This window comes from Xyrauchen texanus, chromosome 26, assembly GCF_025860055.1.
Source record: "Xyrauchen texanus isolate HMW12.3.18 chromosome 26, RBS_HiC_50CHRs, whole genome shotgun sequence".
Classification (NCBI taxonomy): Eukaryota; Metazoa; Chordata; class Actinopteri; order Cypriniformes; family Catostomidae; genus Xyrauchen; species Xyrauchen texanus.
In genome coordinates this window covers 22401584-22421067 of record NC_068301.1, presented here as the reverse complement: position 1 = coordinate 22421067, position 19484 = coordinate 22401584, and the positions used below count along the sequence as shown (strand labels likewise).

At 39.0% G+C, this 19484-nt stretch overlaps 1 protein-coding gene across 1 annotated transcript in view; it reads right to left on the bottom strand.

Moving 5' to 3' along the window:
- Positions 1-19484, bottom strand: part of LOC127620393 (CUB and sushi domain-containing protein 2-like) — a 441823-nt gene that overhangs the window by 210305 nt on the left and 212034 nt on the right. Inside the window, exons 8-9 of the mRNA XM_052093618.1 lie at positions 4263-4375; positions 1533-1610 (exon numbers count right to left, since the gene is read on the bottom strand). Coding sequence (XP_051949578.1) covers positions 1533-1610; positions 4263-4375 — 191 coding nt within the window. The remainder of the gene's footprint in view (positions 1-1532; positions 1611-4262; positions 4376-19484) is intronic.

Here is a 19484-nt window from a genome sequence, read left to right as displayed (position 1 = left end):
ACCCAATCTCCCCGCCTGACCACACTGATGCTCATGTCTGAATGAGAGCAAATCTCTGCAGCCACTTTCAAACAATTAGTTGAAAGCCTATCAAGAACATTGGAAGCTGTTATAGCAGCAAAGGGAGGACAAAACTGCCTATGAATGCCCATGTTTTGTCAAAAACAACATATGGGTGTGGTATAAGGGTATCCATATAAGTTTTGCCAAATAACATATCTATAAATGTATTAGAATGTCCACACAGCCTACCCAGGTGCTTTATTCAGTGAACATAGGAATCAATCGGTTCTTCCAAGAATGCCAAAATATTTTGAGGCATCATTATGTGAGCACACAATTTTCCCTGGCATAAAAACATAATAAGCCAGACAAGCTAAATTCATCCTGCCCTGCAGGGAATGAAATTGACACACCGGGTCAAGGAGGATGGCCACAGCTTCAGTTTCTACAATAGGTTTCTAGGAGGCAGGAGAGGTTAGTGCTGAGAAAACCTAAAGTGACACATGTTGATTGGCCAAAACGCGCCTGGGTGCCGACTCTCATGCATATTGATGCTGGACAAAAGGCCAAGCTTGTCAGTGCTGCCGTGGAGACACTGCTTGCCATGGTGACGGTACTGGGATTCCTGATGACACCCTCAATGGCACATGCTCACACAGGCAGGCTGACATTTTCTCACAATAATGCAGAGGTAATAGAAATGTAAATAAACCCTCTGCTTCACAGCATAACCGAAGAAAGCAGGCTGGAGGAGGCTCTCAGCACAGTGCAATTACTCCAGTCCCCGATAAGCCTTTTCTTTCTCTGTTTAACTGACAATGAAAACGGTAACTGATTTTCCCTCCCCTCTGGCCTTAGAGAGAAAAATAGCTCCATTTGTCTCCAAATGACATGGCATAGAATAAAGATAACATTAATGGTCAAGGTTGTGCTTTCATGCTAGGTGCGAGGACAAACTACAAGTGTGGTACTGTTTTCATTTAACAATGCGTAAATCCTGAACCTTTATCTTAGAAAAGCAGAAAGGCTGATGACTTTAAATTATCATTTATTTTAAAGTCAATCCAGAGATCACTGTGAATTGCGCTCTGTCCACCATCCATGCTTGACGTAAATACTACAGCAAACATTTTCTATGATCAAGATTCCTATCAAGAAATCATAGCTCTCTGCTTTTAGTGGTATAAGCACATAACTAGTAATCTGGTAATCAGAAGGACACTGGTTCGAACCCCACAGCCACCACCATTGTGTCCTTGAGCAAGGCACTTAACTCCAGGTTGCTGTAATAAGTGCTCTGCAAGTCGCTTTGGATAAAAGCGCCTGCCAAATGCATAAATGTAAATGTAACAGAGTACACATAAAACCATGATATTTTGGGTCCTGTTTAAATTAATTTACAGCAAATGTGATATATACTTTACCACTGTTATATATATATATATATATATACACACACACACATTGCCCACTAACTGTAACTGCTGTGGCCAATGTGGAAGTTTACTGGTATCAAAAGGATGACTTACAAACTGATATCTTGCTGTGATTGTCTTTACTTGGCAACATCTTCACCCCTCTGGACTTTAGTTCTGTCATTTTCTTCACTGTAAGTCAAAAAAGAAAAAGAAAATCAACATGTTTATTTGAGAGCACTGAGGATAAGGAAAGGCTGAAAAAACAAATCATAGGCCAGATGCTAGCTAGGCATTACAATTCATAAGAAAACATCATAATTACAATGAATTATTATAATAATTACAAAGAAGCTGTCATTCTTAAGCACATAGCCTATTGTACGTGATAAAAGCTCTGCATGTTTGTTGAATAAGAAAACATATAATGCCAATGCATAATCGTACACACACACTCACAGGCAGCCAATGTTTCAGTTAAACTGTCTCAAAGCTTCATAGCAATTACATCCACTAAAAAGAAAATCCACATTTGGGTAAGCATTTGGAAGATAATTATTGTTCATGTTTTAGCAAAAACTCAATGTCAAATTAACAAGTTTATATTTTAAATTAAGTACATTGATTAAAATAATTGGTACTACTGTAGGATCCCACCAGAATGTACTATTCATGATCTGTACATCTGATGGTTTACTGAATAATTATGAGTATATATCTTGAAAGAATCAAAGGAGTGTTCAATTACAGAGACTGAACTCTGTTGTATAAATACATTATGTAGTACGGATAATACATATGGATTCATACATTTATTTTATTGGCTCGATTTGGGGCATTTGCAGGCTACGTTCACTGTTAATATTTGGGATTGACTCCCGATTGGGCTACTCATAAAACAACTTACAAGACTAACTTGAATACTGTCTGTATGAATGAGCAACCAAAATCAACCACAGTAATAGTAACATAAGCAAATACAAAAGATGTGGTGACTTCCTTTACACAAGCAAGTCATATTAAAATTGACACATCCTCTAATGAAACTCTTAAAAAGTCCAATCGGGGTGCAAGTTCATCTGTCAAATTGTAATTAATGAACAGCAGCATTGAATGCTGTTATTTTAATTTTTATCCACATTAATGTGTTTTGGCTTGAAAACGTAATTTTTAATTTCGTAATGTCTTTGTTTTCCAAAGTAAACAGTGCTAGAGAGCTTTTCCGAAAGTCTCCATTTTCTGTGGAGGAAAACGTTGTTCCAGTGTGGATAAGAGGCATAAACATAGCAAAATCAATGTACTTATTTAACGAAAACGTATTAGAGTAAAAGTAGCCTAAGGGGGTAAACATGACCTTTTATTTCATCTTTGCTTTTATTTACATTTAGCATTAAATCTAGCAGCAGACAGGGACATTATGTGTGTGTGAGTGTGCGTGCGTGTGTGTGTGCGTGCGTGCGTGCGTGCGTGCGTGCGTGTGTGTGTGTGTGTGCATGCGAGTGCACACACGTCCACATAAATGATGTGCTCATCTAAAGGATTACTCCTGAACACTTATTTCTGTATTTCATATTCTAATCCATTCATTTCCAATGGCCGGTCACTTTAGACCAGTAACACCATAGGTGTTAAATAAAACCAATAAAATTTAATGGAAAAATAAATACATAAGTAAATAAAACTGTGTTCAGAGGCTCTGTGTGAACAAAGTCATTGAATTGTATTCCAGTTGGATGAAATAAACTACAAAAAATTTTGAAAAACAAAAAGTTAATCTGTCAGTTTTGACCGGAACACAATATAAGGGTTAATGCATACATCGAGTCTTTAGTGACTCGGGACCTCATTCCACCCTCTGTATGTCATCCATTTTTTTTTTTAGTTAAGCCCACACCTCTTAAATATTCCTTAAAATTTATCTTCTGAATAGTGTAACATAAATCATATTTTTATAATAATTTAATATCTATATCATTTTACTCCCTGAGCACTTTATTAGAAACATCTGTACACCTACTGATTCATGCGATTATCTTATCAGCCTCCTTGTTTGGAGGCACTTGTGCGGAGAAAAACAGCGGTATAGTGTGGATGTTAGGCGTAAACTTAGCGAAATTAATATTTTTTTTTTCCTAGGGGAGATAAGGCAGGAGATCAGAACAATTAAATAAAAACATTTAAATAAACTGATGTTCGCTGTATAATAAATAAATAAACAAAAATACTTAATTTAATGTATCTGTACAATACTTAATGATGCAATAAAACAATTTAATTAAACTTCAAACCAACAACAAAATAAAATTCTGTGACATCGCAAAGCTCATTGGTATTTTCAAATCTCTGAAGTACATTTTTGAATAAACAGAGAAAAATGATCACAAAATATATCTATTGATCACTACCACCAGATATATTACTATAGCAGTCGAAGCACATTTTTTGTGAATGATTAACTTGACTTCTAACAAGAAAGCATCATGTGCAATTGGCCAAGAGAAGTGGAGTGCACATCACATTGTATGTGGTGGTGATACCCTGTGCCACCTGAGAGAACGCTGCCATCCTAGGGATCTGCCTGTCTACCTGTAGTCAAATACAGTGGGAATCTATATAGCTTTTCTCAGAGATCAGTGGTCACAGACTCCATGCAGGTCAATGTATGACAAAAGTATTTTTGCTTTCTCTCCATTTCTCCTTTTTCAATCTCTCTTTTGTCCAAGTGTTTTTGGCAGCAGAAACCCCCAAGGCTGATTCTATGTCTTGTTGCTTTGACATAAACAAGTAAGGGCACCAGTCCCACGGCAGCCCAGCTAGATCAGTCATGTTTCTTCCCTCTCTTACCTTGGTACTGAGCACTGAAGCCTCTGAGTTTGTGGTTGCCATCGGATGTGAAGTGGAGCCTCAGCCAGTTTTTGCTGCTGATGATGGGTGATGGCAGGTTTGGACCAGTAAACCTACAAAGAAGAACAGAAGATAGGACAGTCACAAAATGTGCAGAGTGCAGTGCACTTAACCTAGAGATAGGAAAGAACACATTTACAAGCACATTTCACTAACACTTGAGACTAGCAACTTAACACTGTACTATACAGTGATGACATATATGTCATAACATACTATATGACTATATGACATAAACAAATCAAACATAAAAGCTGCACCAATTTAAAAGTAATAAACATTGCAATTCACCTTAGTACTGTAAAAGTAAAATAGTGCAATTGCTGCTTCATGATCTGACCCTTAAATGTACTTTTGTTGATGTAGACTAATTTACTCAGATTGATTCAGTCAAATGAAATTATATTTTTGAGTTCATTAAAACCAGTTAATTTAGACCAATGCTCAAACAATTTCCACGTCTCATTCTCAATAATTGCATTTGCATCTATCAGTCAAGAATAACACATTAAATTGCTCCTAAGAACAGCTTGAACTGTTATGTAAATGGAGCTTGCACACAGGGTTATTAGAGTTATTATGTATAATTAAGAAGATTAACATACAGTACATACTATTGTCATTTACTATACAGTTTTCCCAGCAACACGCTCACTGTCCAGCGTTGTGTTTAGAAGTACCAGTGCTTAGGTCATTTGATTGTCAGAATTAATTTTAATTACTAAGATAAGATGAGTTTAGCACAGTAGGATAGCTTCCATATTGTAGTGAGTGTTAATCGCATAAGCCGAAAAGAAAACAGAAAGTTGCCTGACAAATAATGTAAGCTCATACTTGCAGTATTTACCAAATGTCAGATTTGGCTCAACCAGCCCATCTAGTACAAAAAAAGAAAGACAGAAAGAGAGAAAGAATGAGAGGGAGACAGGGGAAAATAAAATAAAAATGCACTGAGAATGAGGTGACATGAATAGTTTAAGAGAGCTTAGTCCATGTTTGCACATCTGATGCAATATAGTATTTTCAAACTTCTCTAATTCAGACTGACTGCCATTTGGCAAAGCAGAGTGTCCTTCAGAGCTTAAAACAAGGATAAAATTGGGTCTGAAACACTACCACTATAACTTTTTTACAAACAAAATCATTAAAATTTAAATGGCTACATGCGCTACGCAATATGTGCATCTGTTGCTTGTGTCATTGTGGTTAATCACTCCACACGCTATGGGAGAGTCTTGACAGCAGTCTGTCTGAACTGTGGTATTCTTTGCTTTTAATATATTTAGCCTGAAAACTGTCAAAGATACAAAATGCTTAGATAAGTATTCTACATTTAGACTTACAGTAGGTCAGTTTCACTTATTTACTGATTTTGTATTGTACCTTTACTGATTTGTGCAGTCACAATGGTTCTGACCATTTTTAAAGGGGTCATGACATGAGAAACCAAATTTGCCTTGATCTTTTGGTATATAAGAGGTCTTTGTATCATTAAAACGTCCTGCAAGTTTAATATTTTAAGACGTCCTCCCCATTCTAAACGAATCATTTATTTAATCAAGCTCAAAATACAGCTCGTTCTGGATTCATGGTTAGAAGTGACGTGACGGTTAGAAGTGACGTACCAGCGTTTGCATATGACCGCCTCCAGCACAAGATAACTACGCTTTAAGCGCAAAGACAACTACGCTCATTTCAGTATCGCCGTCGCCTCACAAGTGTTCAGTCGATGGACAGCGAGCTCTGACAGAGACTACTTGTGCACAGGAAAATTACGATGCCACACAGATGTGCTGTTCCTGGCTGTGGTCAAACAAAACCTCTGAATAAGCTGCCGAAAGATCCAGACGTCAGGGAAAAATGGATGCAGTTTATTTTTTGCGGACGTCCCAGTCACGGCAGTGTTAACTTAAGCGTTTGTTCTGTACATTTTAAGGATGACTGTTTTGAGAACAAATCTCAATATGATGCTGGCTTTGCCAGAAAACTGTTGCTCAAAGATAAGTCCGTGCCGACTATTCTGGGAACAACGACGACGCAAACTGTAAGTAATCTATTTTAAACTTTAAACTACTTTTTAAAGCGCAATTTCATTCATTATGAATAATCACAGTGTTTTTACTTAGTTTACTTGCATATTGTTCTGGCTGGGGCGTCAATAATTGATACATAGGCACTGACGTTAGCCAATCATAACAGTGGGTGTTAACACTGAAGTCTTAAATGGAAAACGCCCCCAAAACAGACTGTTTGAATCGGAGGATGAGAAACAGGGTGGGAAAAGGTCATAAATCACTAGATTTTAAAAGTTTTTCTTAAAAAAAAATATATTAATACTATAATTGCACCTAAGGGAACATAATAATACAATAAAAAAACCCATGTCATGACCCCTTTAAGTAAATGCATTAACTGTGTTGAATACATGTGATGTTGCATTTATCGAAATACCACAAATGTACATACCATATCACAATCTGCATTTTGGCTCGAGCACCAAAAGAAAAGTACGAGATATTCCCTATTCATTTTCTCCATTGTCATTTCAACATTAACAGATTGGGCCATGAGAGATTAAACATTTCAGAAATTTGCACTGTATCTTTCAACATACCCTCTGATGTACATTCATGATTTTTCGTGCTAAGTCAGAAAGAGAGTGTGTTGTGACCCACTCCATTTGAATACAAGGCTACCGTGATCTGTTACACATAGTATTAAAGAGCATCAAAACAACATTTATTTATTCTTTAATTTCATGATTCATTAGACATTATTTGAAAACTGAGACTAAAACTGTGTTATTCCAAAAGCTACTTTCGACTCAAATGATGGATCGAGTCAAATTTGTGTATATGTTACTAATAGTGAAACCGTATTTACAATATGCAGTCTATTTGAAATTTGGAATAAAAGACAAATATATTTCTGATCTCTGCAATAAGTCAGAATAACTTCAGTATGTTTAGGTGGTTCCGATGTTCTGCTCCCTTTGATAAAATTATCATAAGATTATTGCATTGCATATCGCATTATCCAACAATGTATCACTTATCAAAATTTTCCTCCATACCTTGCAGCAATATGTCAACACATTTATTTATTTAAATTTACTGTATAATAAACATGATAAAATCAAGATCGAAATGCCAGGTTCAATATTCTATAAACCTCAAACATGTGTGCATATCTTAAGTAGTACATACATACAGAAAAGTGCTTGCATGTTATTGTAAATGCTGACAATTTTGTCAATTCAAGGTTTAAAATGTAAGAAAATGCTTTATTTATGAATATATACTAATTAGATTATGTTAGATGATTTGATTATGAACAGGACTTTAATATTAGTCCCTGGATATTAGTACTACACTATTTACCCCAAAACAGCTCAAAAAATCAATTGTTCTACACTGTGTTGAAGGCGGCATGCTGGGCTACTATCCCATTGACGAGTTACCACCCAACAAATGCTGGAGCTCTCTCTTTTCAAGCACATCTCACAATAAAATGTCATCCTTTTGATGGCAAAAGTATGTCCTCAGACTGTTTTTCATTCTCACATACAATACTAGTGGTCAAAGCAACCTTGTGAATATATAATCGCAGTAAATGAGTTCTCACAGTATGTTAGCTGAAGAAAGGATAGCTACATTAATATCAGCCGTGCGGACCTGTTGTAGTGCTGAAGCTTGAAGCCCAAGGGTGTAATCATGGAGAATGAAGTGCACCACAGCGCTATTGACGCACCAGTTCCTATCATAATGCTGTGATGATAAAGCAGCAGGGAGTCACATAGTCTTATTTTAACACATATTAGCACAGTTGGGGCTCATTAACTGAAACAGGACCAGTGCGCTCATGGGAAACAGGAACAAGAGTGACAGAACATCTCGGTAAGCCACTGGGGAATCTCTACTTTTTTCTCCTGGACCCATTGTCTGCTGTGATAAAACTTAGTGGATTTGTCGAAAAGCAGGACAAACACTGTGGAAAAATTCACAAAGAAATAATTTTGTTATTTATTTGTTTATGCTTTCAAAATAGGATTTTGCCCAAAACGTTTGTGCTGTATTCTATTTGTGCACTTTATGATCTCGTGGTTAACTAACTACTGTGATCTTGCACACTTCACTCCACCACTGTGATCCAGGCACCTAAATTGTCCCTATAAAATGTTGAAAGTGTACTCAAGTAAACTGAATATATGCCCAGCTATAATGCAATACTGTTAAGTGAATTCAACCCTGTGTCTACATCAGCAGTGGAATCAAAATTAAACCTATGATATGGTCATCTACTGTACTTTGCATAATCATATGCTAACAGCCTTAGAGACCAGACTTAGATGTCACCCTTAACCTATATTCTGACCAAACTGCAACTTTGTGTCCCTAAAACACATGGATAAACTGTGTTGTCCCATGTACTGTCAAAAACATTCTTGCAGGAACTGATGGGCATGAAGATGGCAAGAAAAAGATGAATGTATTCCACAGAATCAATCACCCACAGGTCTGCCTTTACTGAAATTAGTTTTCATACTCTCATGCACATTATTTATTTATTTCATTTTATTTCATTCTCTATCCCTCTTTCCTTTGAGGCCTACTGGAATAATGGAAGTGGCGTTGAGTTCTGACAACTTGTCACATGACATTAGACTTGATTTTCAATGGCAACCAAGACAGATTAAGTGAGTCTTGTTTCAGATGTAATCTTTTTATTAGGCTATTGCCAGTTTTTGTTACAATATTATATCTCACATTGGAACAGGTGAACACACTTGGAGTTCGAATTTGGCAAATACAAAGTTTCCACACATTGAGATGGATTTACATGTTCTCTTATCATCAATTATTCATTACTTTTCTCCTTCACACTCTTTACTTCATCAGAATTAGATTATATTATTTTCTTGTTCATCAGTCGATCCTTCTTTACTCTGTACAGTACATGATTACGAATCTTCAGCTTTTTCCAGTGTTTCAAAAGGTTTGTCACAGAGCTAGGTTCCTTTGCTTTCTCACTCCTTGAAGGACGTTTATGTCTCAGAACATAGTTGATGACTCTACCAACTACGTTGTCCAGCTCTTGGAGATTTGCAAGTCTGGAAAATGGGATTGCAACAGATGGATCTTCATCAGGGAGCTGGAGTGACGTCGGACTTGTCACGGGCAGTGGACTAACTCCACCATTGCAGTGAGCACCCAGAGAAGCAGAAACTTCAGCAGCATCAATGGATCCAGGACATGAGTCATTCACGTCATCCTGCAGCTCGTTCTCAGTTCCGCAGTCACTGGTAGCCTTGATATTCTGACAGTTGTTAGTGACACGAAAGGCATCCTGCACGGTTCCAGTGACAACACCATTTACCTCATCCAAGAGAGAAACGTATGGTTCTTTCAACAGACGATGGCTGACACAAGACTTGACAAAAGGCTCTCTGCTCAAAGCATCTGCAACAACGTTTTTCGTGCCTGGCACATACTTCAGGTCAAAGTCGTATGCAGCGAGCCAGCCACCCATCGCTGTTCACACGCATCCAATCTGGGTTTGGTAAGAATATAGGTCAATGGATTATTATCAGACCATGCAGTGAAATGTCTCCCTTTTAGCCAGTGGCTAAACTTGTCACAAACAGCCCACTTTAAAGCCAGAAATTCGAGTCTATGTGCTGGGTAGTTTATCTGAGACTTGGAGAGTGTTTTGCTGGCGAAAGCAACTGGACGTGCAATTTTCTCTCCAGGCGGCACCTGAGATAAAACAGCTCCTATCCCATCAAATGAAGCATCAACAGAGAGAATAAAGTTGTGACTGAAATCTGGGTGTGCTAGAGTCACACTGCGCAGCAAGTCTTGCTTTAGCGATTCAAAAGCAGTTTGACACTCACTAGTCCATTCCTCGGGTGAAAGTTTCACGGCACTGAGCAGCTTCCTCATACGACCACACTTTCTCGGAGCTCTTTTCTGTGACCGAACTGATAGAAGACTGAAAAGAGGTTTTGCCTTAGCAGAACAGTCGATAATGAAATGCTGATAATATAAAATCATACCCAGGAAAGATCGGATCTTCTTTTGAGAAGGAGTTATGCCATCCGCTTCCATGAGGTCGGTAGTCTGGATGTCACTAATCACCTTCACCTTTTCTGGGTCAGTCTGGACACCATTCCCAGTGACAACGTGTCCCAAGAATCTGACAGATCTCCTGAGGAACATGCACTTCTTTGGCGCTAGCTTTAAGTTGTGTTTAGACAGGCGTGAGAAAACCAGTTCCAGTCGGTCAAGAGCTATTTGCTCACTTGGAGCAAAAACCATCAGATCATCCAAGTAGCAGAGAAGGCTTGTAAAATTCTCATCCCCGAAAATAGACATCATCATCCTCATAAAGGTTTGTAAATTTGGCTTGTGCTGTAACAAGAGACGTTCAGCAGCTTCACTCATCGTGCATGCCATGGAGCCACTGTCAACCATAGCTTTCATTTGAAGGTCGCCCCATAGTGTCGCCGGTGTGTAAAACAGACTATCAATTCGCTGTACTCTGTGAGTGTTCTGAAAGATTATAGTTTTCCCTGCAGGCTCAACAGAACTAGAAAGACTATAAACTGAGGTTGGGTCATTCATACAACACTGGGTAGGAGGAATAAACTCACGATCCACACTGTCCTCCCTTGAGCGCAGATCTTCTAGTTTCCCAGCCCTTGAGAAGATGGTGATTTCACTCTCTCAGGGCAGACAAAGCGGGAATGATCAGGAGAGTGACACTGGAAGCACAACTTCTTGTCAAGACAATGCGTGAGCCCAGAATGATCAGGGCTCGAACAGACAGTGCATGGCAGGTCATTGAGGCCTTTTACTCTAGGTAGACTCACTTTGGGCTTCAAACGTGCACCTGGCTCTTTGCTGGCAGATTCTTTTAACAGGACTTTTTCCAATAAGCTCATGACTCGCTCTAATGCAGACACTTCCAGAGACCTGGACTGCTGGACATCAGAAGAAGCTGGAAGTACTGCAGACGACAGTTCCACTTCAGTTCTGTTCACAGGAATTTTAGTGGGTGCTGCTTTTCTTACTGCAGATACAAGACTGGAATCTGAGCGATATTCATTCAAAATATCTTGAACTTCTCGCACAGACCATGCGCCAATTGTTTTAGATCGAAAGGTGATGGCAAGCTCTTTACACGGGCAGTGTCTGATGAACATCGCGGGTTACCTCTGTTCCTGGACAATCCAGCACTTTACCCTGTTCTTTCAACCGCTCAGCAGCGATGTCAACTGCACGGTTTAACCTGATGCAGTACTCGAAGGCATCTTCATCTGGTCTGGGTAAGGTGGTATAAAAGTCAGCCAGTGGGAGAGGAGAGCAAGGAGCAGCTTCAAAGTGTTTCCTGAGAATACTAAAGATTGCATCAGGGTTATGCACAATGTCAATGTCACAGTTTCTTATGCCAAACTTGACCACATCCCTTGCTTTGCCTCTTAGGTGAACCATAATCTCCTCCGCTTGATGCTCTTTTCTCAAATTATTGCGTTTAATATAGTCTCTCGTGATATCTATCCACTCATTTAAGTCAACAGCATCAGAAACTTCTCCCCTGAAGCTAGGAGGTTCTCTCACATTTTTGGAAAAGGACAACTGGCTTCAGCATCAGGTCCATCATTTGTGAAGCTGCACCATCTGCAGTTACATTTCTGGTAGAATCATCAACTGAATGTGAGTCAACTTTATGTGTTGGGCTTAGTTTGTTGACTATGCTATCAGCAATTTGCTGACCAACCTGGCTGATTATGTCAGTCATTGCAGCGACTACATTTGGCGGCTGTGCATTAGGGTATGGAGTAGACGAAAACACACCCTGTTGCTGTCTTGAAGCATCTGAATCACAACTTGTGGATGGGCCCTCAAAACCTAATGGATCTGAATTGGGACTGTGACTGTCTATGATTACATGAGCATCACTCTGTACATCAGGCCCACTGAACTGTAATGACTTTGGCACCTTCAAAAAATTTGCAAATGTTGCAAATTGCTTAAGTGCAGTCACTAAATGAAAAAAACAAACAGTCTATTTTTTTTTTCTTGACAAAAAAAACACCATTCCTGAGAAAATTGTGTCCACCTGACTCCAGCGGAAACTTTAAGATGAACCCTCGGCCGCTTCAGGAGCCATCTCGATTGAAGAAACAACAGGTCACGTCACCAATGTGACTGTGTGTGTTTGTGTGGATGAAATCACACTGAGAGCAGGTGGATGGTCACTCAAGAATTCATTTTACTGGGCCTGAGACAGACAGAACTGAGACAAACACGACCAAAAGCTGGTTAGCGTACAGTGCATCACGTTGCTTAAGATGTCAGCAGCGAGAGATATGAAACTCTGCTGGTGGTAACGTAGCTCCGCCCGCAATATCACGCATACAAATGCGAGTGACGCAACAGCCAATGTCGAGTTTTCCCAATTAATGCATGAATTTAACAGCATTATTTAAACTCTGTTACACATGTACAAATATTTTGTACTTAAATCAAGCCAAATTGTACTAAAACCAACACAATGCTCAAAAAGTCGAGCTCGGTTGCAAAAAAGAAGACTCAAAAAGCATACGATGCAAGCCAGTCAAGTACATACAACATAATTGCATATATATTTATTTTTTCTACCCATTCGCTAGGTTAAGTATTTCAACCTATTTATATTCTCGGTAATGGCTCATATTGACCCAGCGTTTGGGTTCCTTGGTTGACACAAAGTGCACTTTACGGAGAGCTTAATTGAAATTAGAATTTTTTCGTGACTGAAAATTTTCTTCCTGTTCCTTTTGTCCGCCATGTATAGGCTATGAAAGATATTTTAAATTAAATGTGTAATGTGTTAACGTAACTTTTTAGATTGTACAACTTCGTTTTGGCAGCTCACGCAAGACAGCAGTTTGTAATGATGCGCGCAGTTCCTGTTTACAAATTTGAAGGCTGCTGATTGGAGTACAAAAAAAATACGTAATTCTGTTCGACTACGCATCACTTTACGGAGAGCTTACGACCTACTAGTTAAGTTCTGCCTTAAGAACAGGTGATGCAACCGAATTAAGCACTGACTTAGTTACAAACTAACTAGTAGTTACTAAGCCCTTAGTGTGAGCTTTACGTCCTAACTTACTTGAGAATTTACGCACAGCTGGTGCAACCCTACCCTGCTATTTAACAACCAATGACATAGCACGTCATATAATCACAAAAGGGGTGCAATATGTTTTATTAAACCCAAAATAGTAAACTTAGTAAAATTAGCAAACAATGTTGAATTGTTAGGAATATTACAACCTCTTGTCTTTTGAGGATAGCTGAAATAGACAAAAAGAAAACTAGCTAACAGTGCTAGCTAGGTTTAGTTAGCCGTAGCTAGCTAACCTAGTCAAGATATTGCTAATCAGATGTTTCCCTGTGTTTTTGTACAGCAATGGACATTTTTGTGAAACAAAAACTCACCAACTGAAATCTTGAGTGCCTCGTTGAAAAATTGGCAGGTAACCATTCACAAACATCTTTTTCATATACTCTAAAGGTTATTTTTTGGTGGGGGGGGGTTAAATAATTGTGATTTTCTCCAATATAGCCAGTCAGCTCTAGCATTTTAAACCGTGTCAGAGTAATATATACTGTATATAATGTAATCCATGCCTGCTTTTACTGTTTGTTTGATTTGGCTTGTTATCTTCCAGATGAGCAGATAGATGATGACAGTTTCTTGTTATTGGATGAGAACACAATTGCAGCACTCATTCCAAAAATTGGCCTCCGACTAAAATTTATTAAAAAAAAAAAGTTTCATGTGAGTTGATCACAAGTGGCCAGGCGAGAGACATCAGGGAATGGTCTCTGATTTCATCACCTTTATGTCATCTCAAACTCAAATAACTTTCATTACTCTGCAAAACACAAATAAATTATTGTTGATGTGTGCGACCTATAACAAAATTGTCACAACAGTTGAACTACTTTGTTGCAATCTGGAACCCTGAAAAAAAGAAGTTACATTTTAGTCTGTTTATTACAAGCTATCGAATCAGATGACAAGAATTAAACCACTGGACTCTGGAAGGTATGGATTACCTTCATGTTGCCTTTATAGGACAATTTTGGAACTTAAATGTTTCAGACCCCATTGAATTGTATTAAAAGTACAAACAGTTATCTCCTTCAAATTATCTTTGTTTGTGTTCTGCAGAAGTAAGAAAGTCATATGAGTTTGAGATGGCATAAGGATGAGAAAATTATGAAAGATTTTTAAGAATTATTTTTTAAAGCCACACAGAACCAGCAACGTTTAAAACTCTTGTTAGTGCAGCAGTTGTATAGGAGCTGAGAGGTGTACTTTAGCTACTGTCCAGATCGGATTGAGGATGGATTAGTGTTTACTCCTAAAATGTGATGTGGTCACTTGTGTCTTTGATGACCTCCATACAGTATATGCTTTTTGTGATCCAGTTACAAAACATTTTGGGCCCCCATTTACACCTGTATTTTGTGCTGATCGCTTGTGGTCGGATCACTGAAATTAACTTTTCTCTCCATTTAGATACCAAAGGCACCATGGCACTGAAAATGTTACCTCAGATCCTTCCACCATCAGTGTACAAGATTGGCAACAAAACCTTCCGGCCAACTATTGAGGAAGCCAGAACCTCTTTCATTGATGTACAACAGTAAGTAGAACATGTGAAAACAACACCAGAGCATGCTTATTTATTTACTTTAAATTACAGCTGTTCTTTATTAGCACTACACCTGTAACAATTGTTTAGTAAGGAGTACATGCACTTTAAAGTTTTATGTTATTTTCTTATTTAGTCTGGAACCAACATGGTGAAGTACCTACTAAAATAGAGGGAGGAGAAGCCCTTCCCATTTGTCTTAGAACTTGGAGGTGGTGGACAGTTTTTCGTGGTGGTGAATGGGGAAGCCCTAGAAGAGCAGACTCTCCTCAAGGCAGTAGATGTTTGTTTCATGTCCTATTTTTGTTTTGACACCCACTTTCCAAAACAATGTTCCCCTGCCTGGGAGTTTTTGCAGCAGGTAGTTTATGAGTTGCCTGGTTCCGAAAATTCAAAAATGCGCTTTTTGCGTGCCTCCATTTATGCTGCTGATGACTAAATTGTTTATTAAACTAACTAATGCAGGTATTTTGTATCCATGTATGTATCTATTTTTATTTATTTATTTGGTGTTTTGTGAATTGATTTGCTACAATTTAGTAATTCTTGTACATTCTTAATAATTAAAGCACTGCCTTGTTCCAAAAATGTAATTATACATTGTTTGAATAATTTTATGCTGGACTAAAGAAATTAAATGTTAAATAATATACTGATAGTATTTATTTAATATGATATTCTGTAAAATAACTATTTGCTATTATTTTGTCATGCAAAAATGTTTTTTTTTTATTTATTTTTTTTATAGTGTTTTAATTTTCTGCCTGACTCAGAATAAAATTATAGTTTTTGCTGGCCATTTAATAATTAAATAAAATGCTTTCATGTTGTACATGTATACTGTTGTGAAATGTTTTATTAATAAGCATAACATGCTTATTACTATTTTTAGTAGTAGATTATCTAAAACAGGGGTCTCAACCTTTTGCAAGCTGGGCCCCCCCAAAGCTGGTTCATTGCAGTTGGGGCCCCAGTGCCCCCGCCCACCGCGCTTTATTGTTGTTGTTATTATTATTATTATTATAATTGGCAGTAGCACCAGACTTCTAATGTGAGCTTGCAGGCATTATTATTATTATGAGTAGTAGTATGCCTATCATCATTACTAGGCTATTGCTATATAATTATGAGGTTACATGCTTTATTGTTGTTATTATTATTATCATCATCAGTAAGCCTATTATCATTACTAGGCTATTGTTATAATTGGGAATTGGCACCAGACCTCTGATATTAATTTATGCTTTATTATTGTTATTATTACTAGGCCTAATAGTAGGCATCATCTGCATTTTTTACAGAAGCTTGCTGGTAGGTGATGTTAATGTGAGACCTGAGCCTGCTTTGCCTTGCAAAGATCCTCAATTCTTGGCTCAGTGTTTGATAAACATAGCCTCAAATCATCCTCGATTTGTGCACGATTGCGGTATTTAGTTTTGAGTGCAGTCCTTTTTGAGAATCCTGCCTCACACAAATATGTCAACGCGAAAGGATGGAGAATCTTCAAGGCGACGTCACAGAGTTCAGGGTATTCCTGCATCAATGCAGCCCAGAATGACGAAAGAGGGCAGGAGCTAAAGAGTTCCTTCAGTCTACTGTCACTCTTCAGCTCAATAAGCTGTTCCTGCATATCAATTGATAGCTCGTTTGCTGTGCACACAAGCAGATCTCGAACCCACGCAAAAGAGCGATAATCCTCTTTAAAGTACGTCGCAATTTGTTTTCTCATTGCTGACAGGTGCTCAGACGCTGATTGAAATAGGGAGGAGAAATCGTGTGACGTGCCTGCATCAGTGATAAAGTCTGCAAGGCTGGGGAACATGTCGCAGTTCCCTCGACTGATGCGGCCATGCCAGAGGTCTAGTTTTTGTGTGAAGGCGTGCACTTTGTCTGCAAGGGGCAAAATATGAGTTTCGCGTCCTTGCAAAGACAGGTTGAGGCCATTCAAGCGGTCAAATATATCGACCAAATAGGACAGAGACGCAAGCCACATAGTGTCATCCAGATGCTTCACCAGATCTGATTTGATTTCTGTCAAAAACCACTTCACCTCCTCTCGCAGCTCATACAACCGCTGTAACACCCGCCCCCTGGAGAGCCAGCGAACTTCAGTGTGCAGAAGCAGCTGTTCGTGCCCTGACCCCATCTCCTGGCAGAGGACCCCAAACAAGCGAGAGTTTAACGGCCGTGATTTGATGAGATTTATTATTTTCACGGATTGGTTCAGCACGGCGTAAAAGAGAACCGGCATTTTTTTTGCAGCTAGTGCTTCGCGATGGACCATGCAATTTGTCCATTTCACAAGTGGAGCTACTTGCTGAATGCGAGCAGCTAGGCCACGCTTACGCCCCGTCATTGCCTGCGCACCATCCGTGCAAAGGCCAACGCATCGGTCCCAAGCCAAACCATTTTCACGGGTAAAAATATCAAGGACATTGAAAATAGCTTCTCCTGTAGTGTGCGACTGAAGAGGCCGGCAAAACAGGACATCCTCCTCAATCGCCTTGTCCTGCAGATACCTGACATAGGTGAGGAGCTGTGCCTGCCCAGCAATATCAGTGGATTCGTCCAGCTGCAGCACGTAGTAAGGACTCTTTTTTACGAACTCTATCAGTTGCTCTCTGATATCATTGGACAGTGGTACTGCACATGTCTTGCGCTGCCGGCAAAATGAGAGTCTCAGCGATTGTATGCGGTTTACCCAGTTTACCGATCCTTTTGGCCAATACATACGATGCCTCCAAACACTGTTTAGACACAGTGCTGTGCACTGAAATGGTTGCCTGTTGCTGATGGAGGCCATCAAGCTTTCTTTTAAAATATTCAGCTGGTTTATTTTTAATGCCAGCATGCTTTGTTTCGAGGTGCCTTTTTCATACTGTCGTTTGCCAGCACCTCGGCACACACGACACACTGAGGTCTCAGATCAGCCGTTACTGTAAACCCAAATTGCAGGTATGCTTCATCGTACCTTCAAAGCTTTTTTGCAGCTGGTGGTGCGTCGGTTGGCTTGTTGGTCCTCACAAGGAATTTCTCCATTTTGATGTGTTTTCAATAAAGTTTAGGCAATATGTAACTGTGTGTGTAGTGTATGTTGAGAGATGTATCAGGGGCTAATCAGTCAGGACTTAGGCACAATCTTTAATTAAACGAACAAAATAATTATTTTGCAGACAATTCAGATTTTATTTTAATATTTGACGATTGTAGTCCTCGTCAGAGTGTGTGTGTGTCTTAGTCGTGTGGGTAGTTTTAGCTAAGTGTAGCTACTGCCTAGCAGTTAAAAAAAAAAATACTGGCTAGGGCTGAGATTTGATCTAATCTTAAAAAAAATGTTTGTGGGTTTAGTCTTTAAAAAGACTGTTGGGGTTTTGTAGTAAAGGCCTATGTAAATCGAGATTGATAAGACTAGCGAAAGCTGGCACAAGCGAACTTGGCAAGAGACTAGACTAGAGTGAATGGAAAGCTATGTCGTGAGTCAATTTAAATGCAGTGATTTTATTTTTGTGTGAGAGTGAGTGAACGTTTACATTTATACCCCGCTCTGAAAGCCAGGGCGGGAACGGCGGCGGCCATGTGCATGCGCGATTCATTTGCAGCCTGGACGCGGAGGGGTGTGTGTGTCTCCTCTCTGACTGCTGCGCGAGGCTACTGAGAGACTGACTGCCTGTGAGTGCTTTTGGACGAGGGAGGGGCTCACGGCAGCACCCGATGTTCGTTGAGCACAGTAGGCCTAACTGCAGAGTGATTCGTGCTTTCGAGTCTCCAAACACCACAAAAGTCTCCAAAAACACCAGTAAAAGTCGCTGGATTTGTCGCTTTTGACAAAAAAAAAAACGCCAGGAGGATGATTTGTTTGTGTTATAATCAGTGCTTGAAGTGGAGGGAAAAGGTGGCGGCACTCTCTTTGCATTGGCAAATCATGACAATTTTACAGTGAAAAACAAAAATTAGAGATATTGCTGTTACAACAATGTATTGTTATTTATTTAGCATAGCGCATCTCACAGCAATACTCAATCGTATTTTGAATGATTCAGTGTTGTGAACGAATCGGGTGAGTCAAAGATTCAATGACCCATTAACAAACATCTTTCTCATTCTTGATGAATCGGCCGTTTGAACGAATCGTTTGAATGAACGACTCAATGACTCGCTTAATGAAACCGCTTATGCTTATCACCTGCATTTGCGCTCACTATCGACAAACCAATCAAATTTGTTCAAAACTTTTTTTTTTTTTAATCAGTCCAAACACATTTAAATTTTTATTCAGGAGTTATGTATATAAAAAACTATAACTTTTTATGACAGTAGTTTAGTGATAAAAAAAATGTGCCCAAAAAATATTTTTTTCCATTTTTTTTTCCCTTCCATCGTAGCCTACTCGCGCCCCCCCGGGAGAGTGTCCGCCCCACCGGTTGAGAACCACTGATCTAAAATAAAGA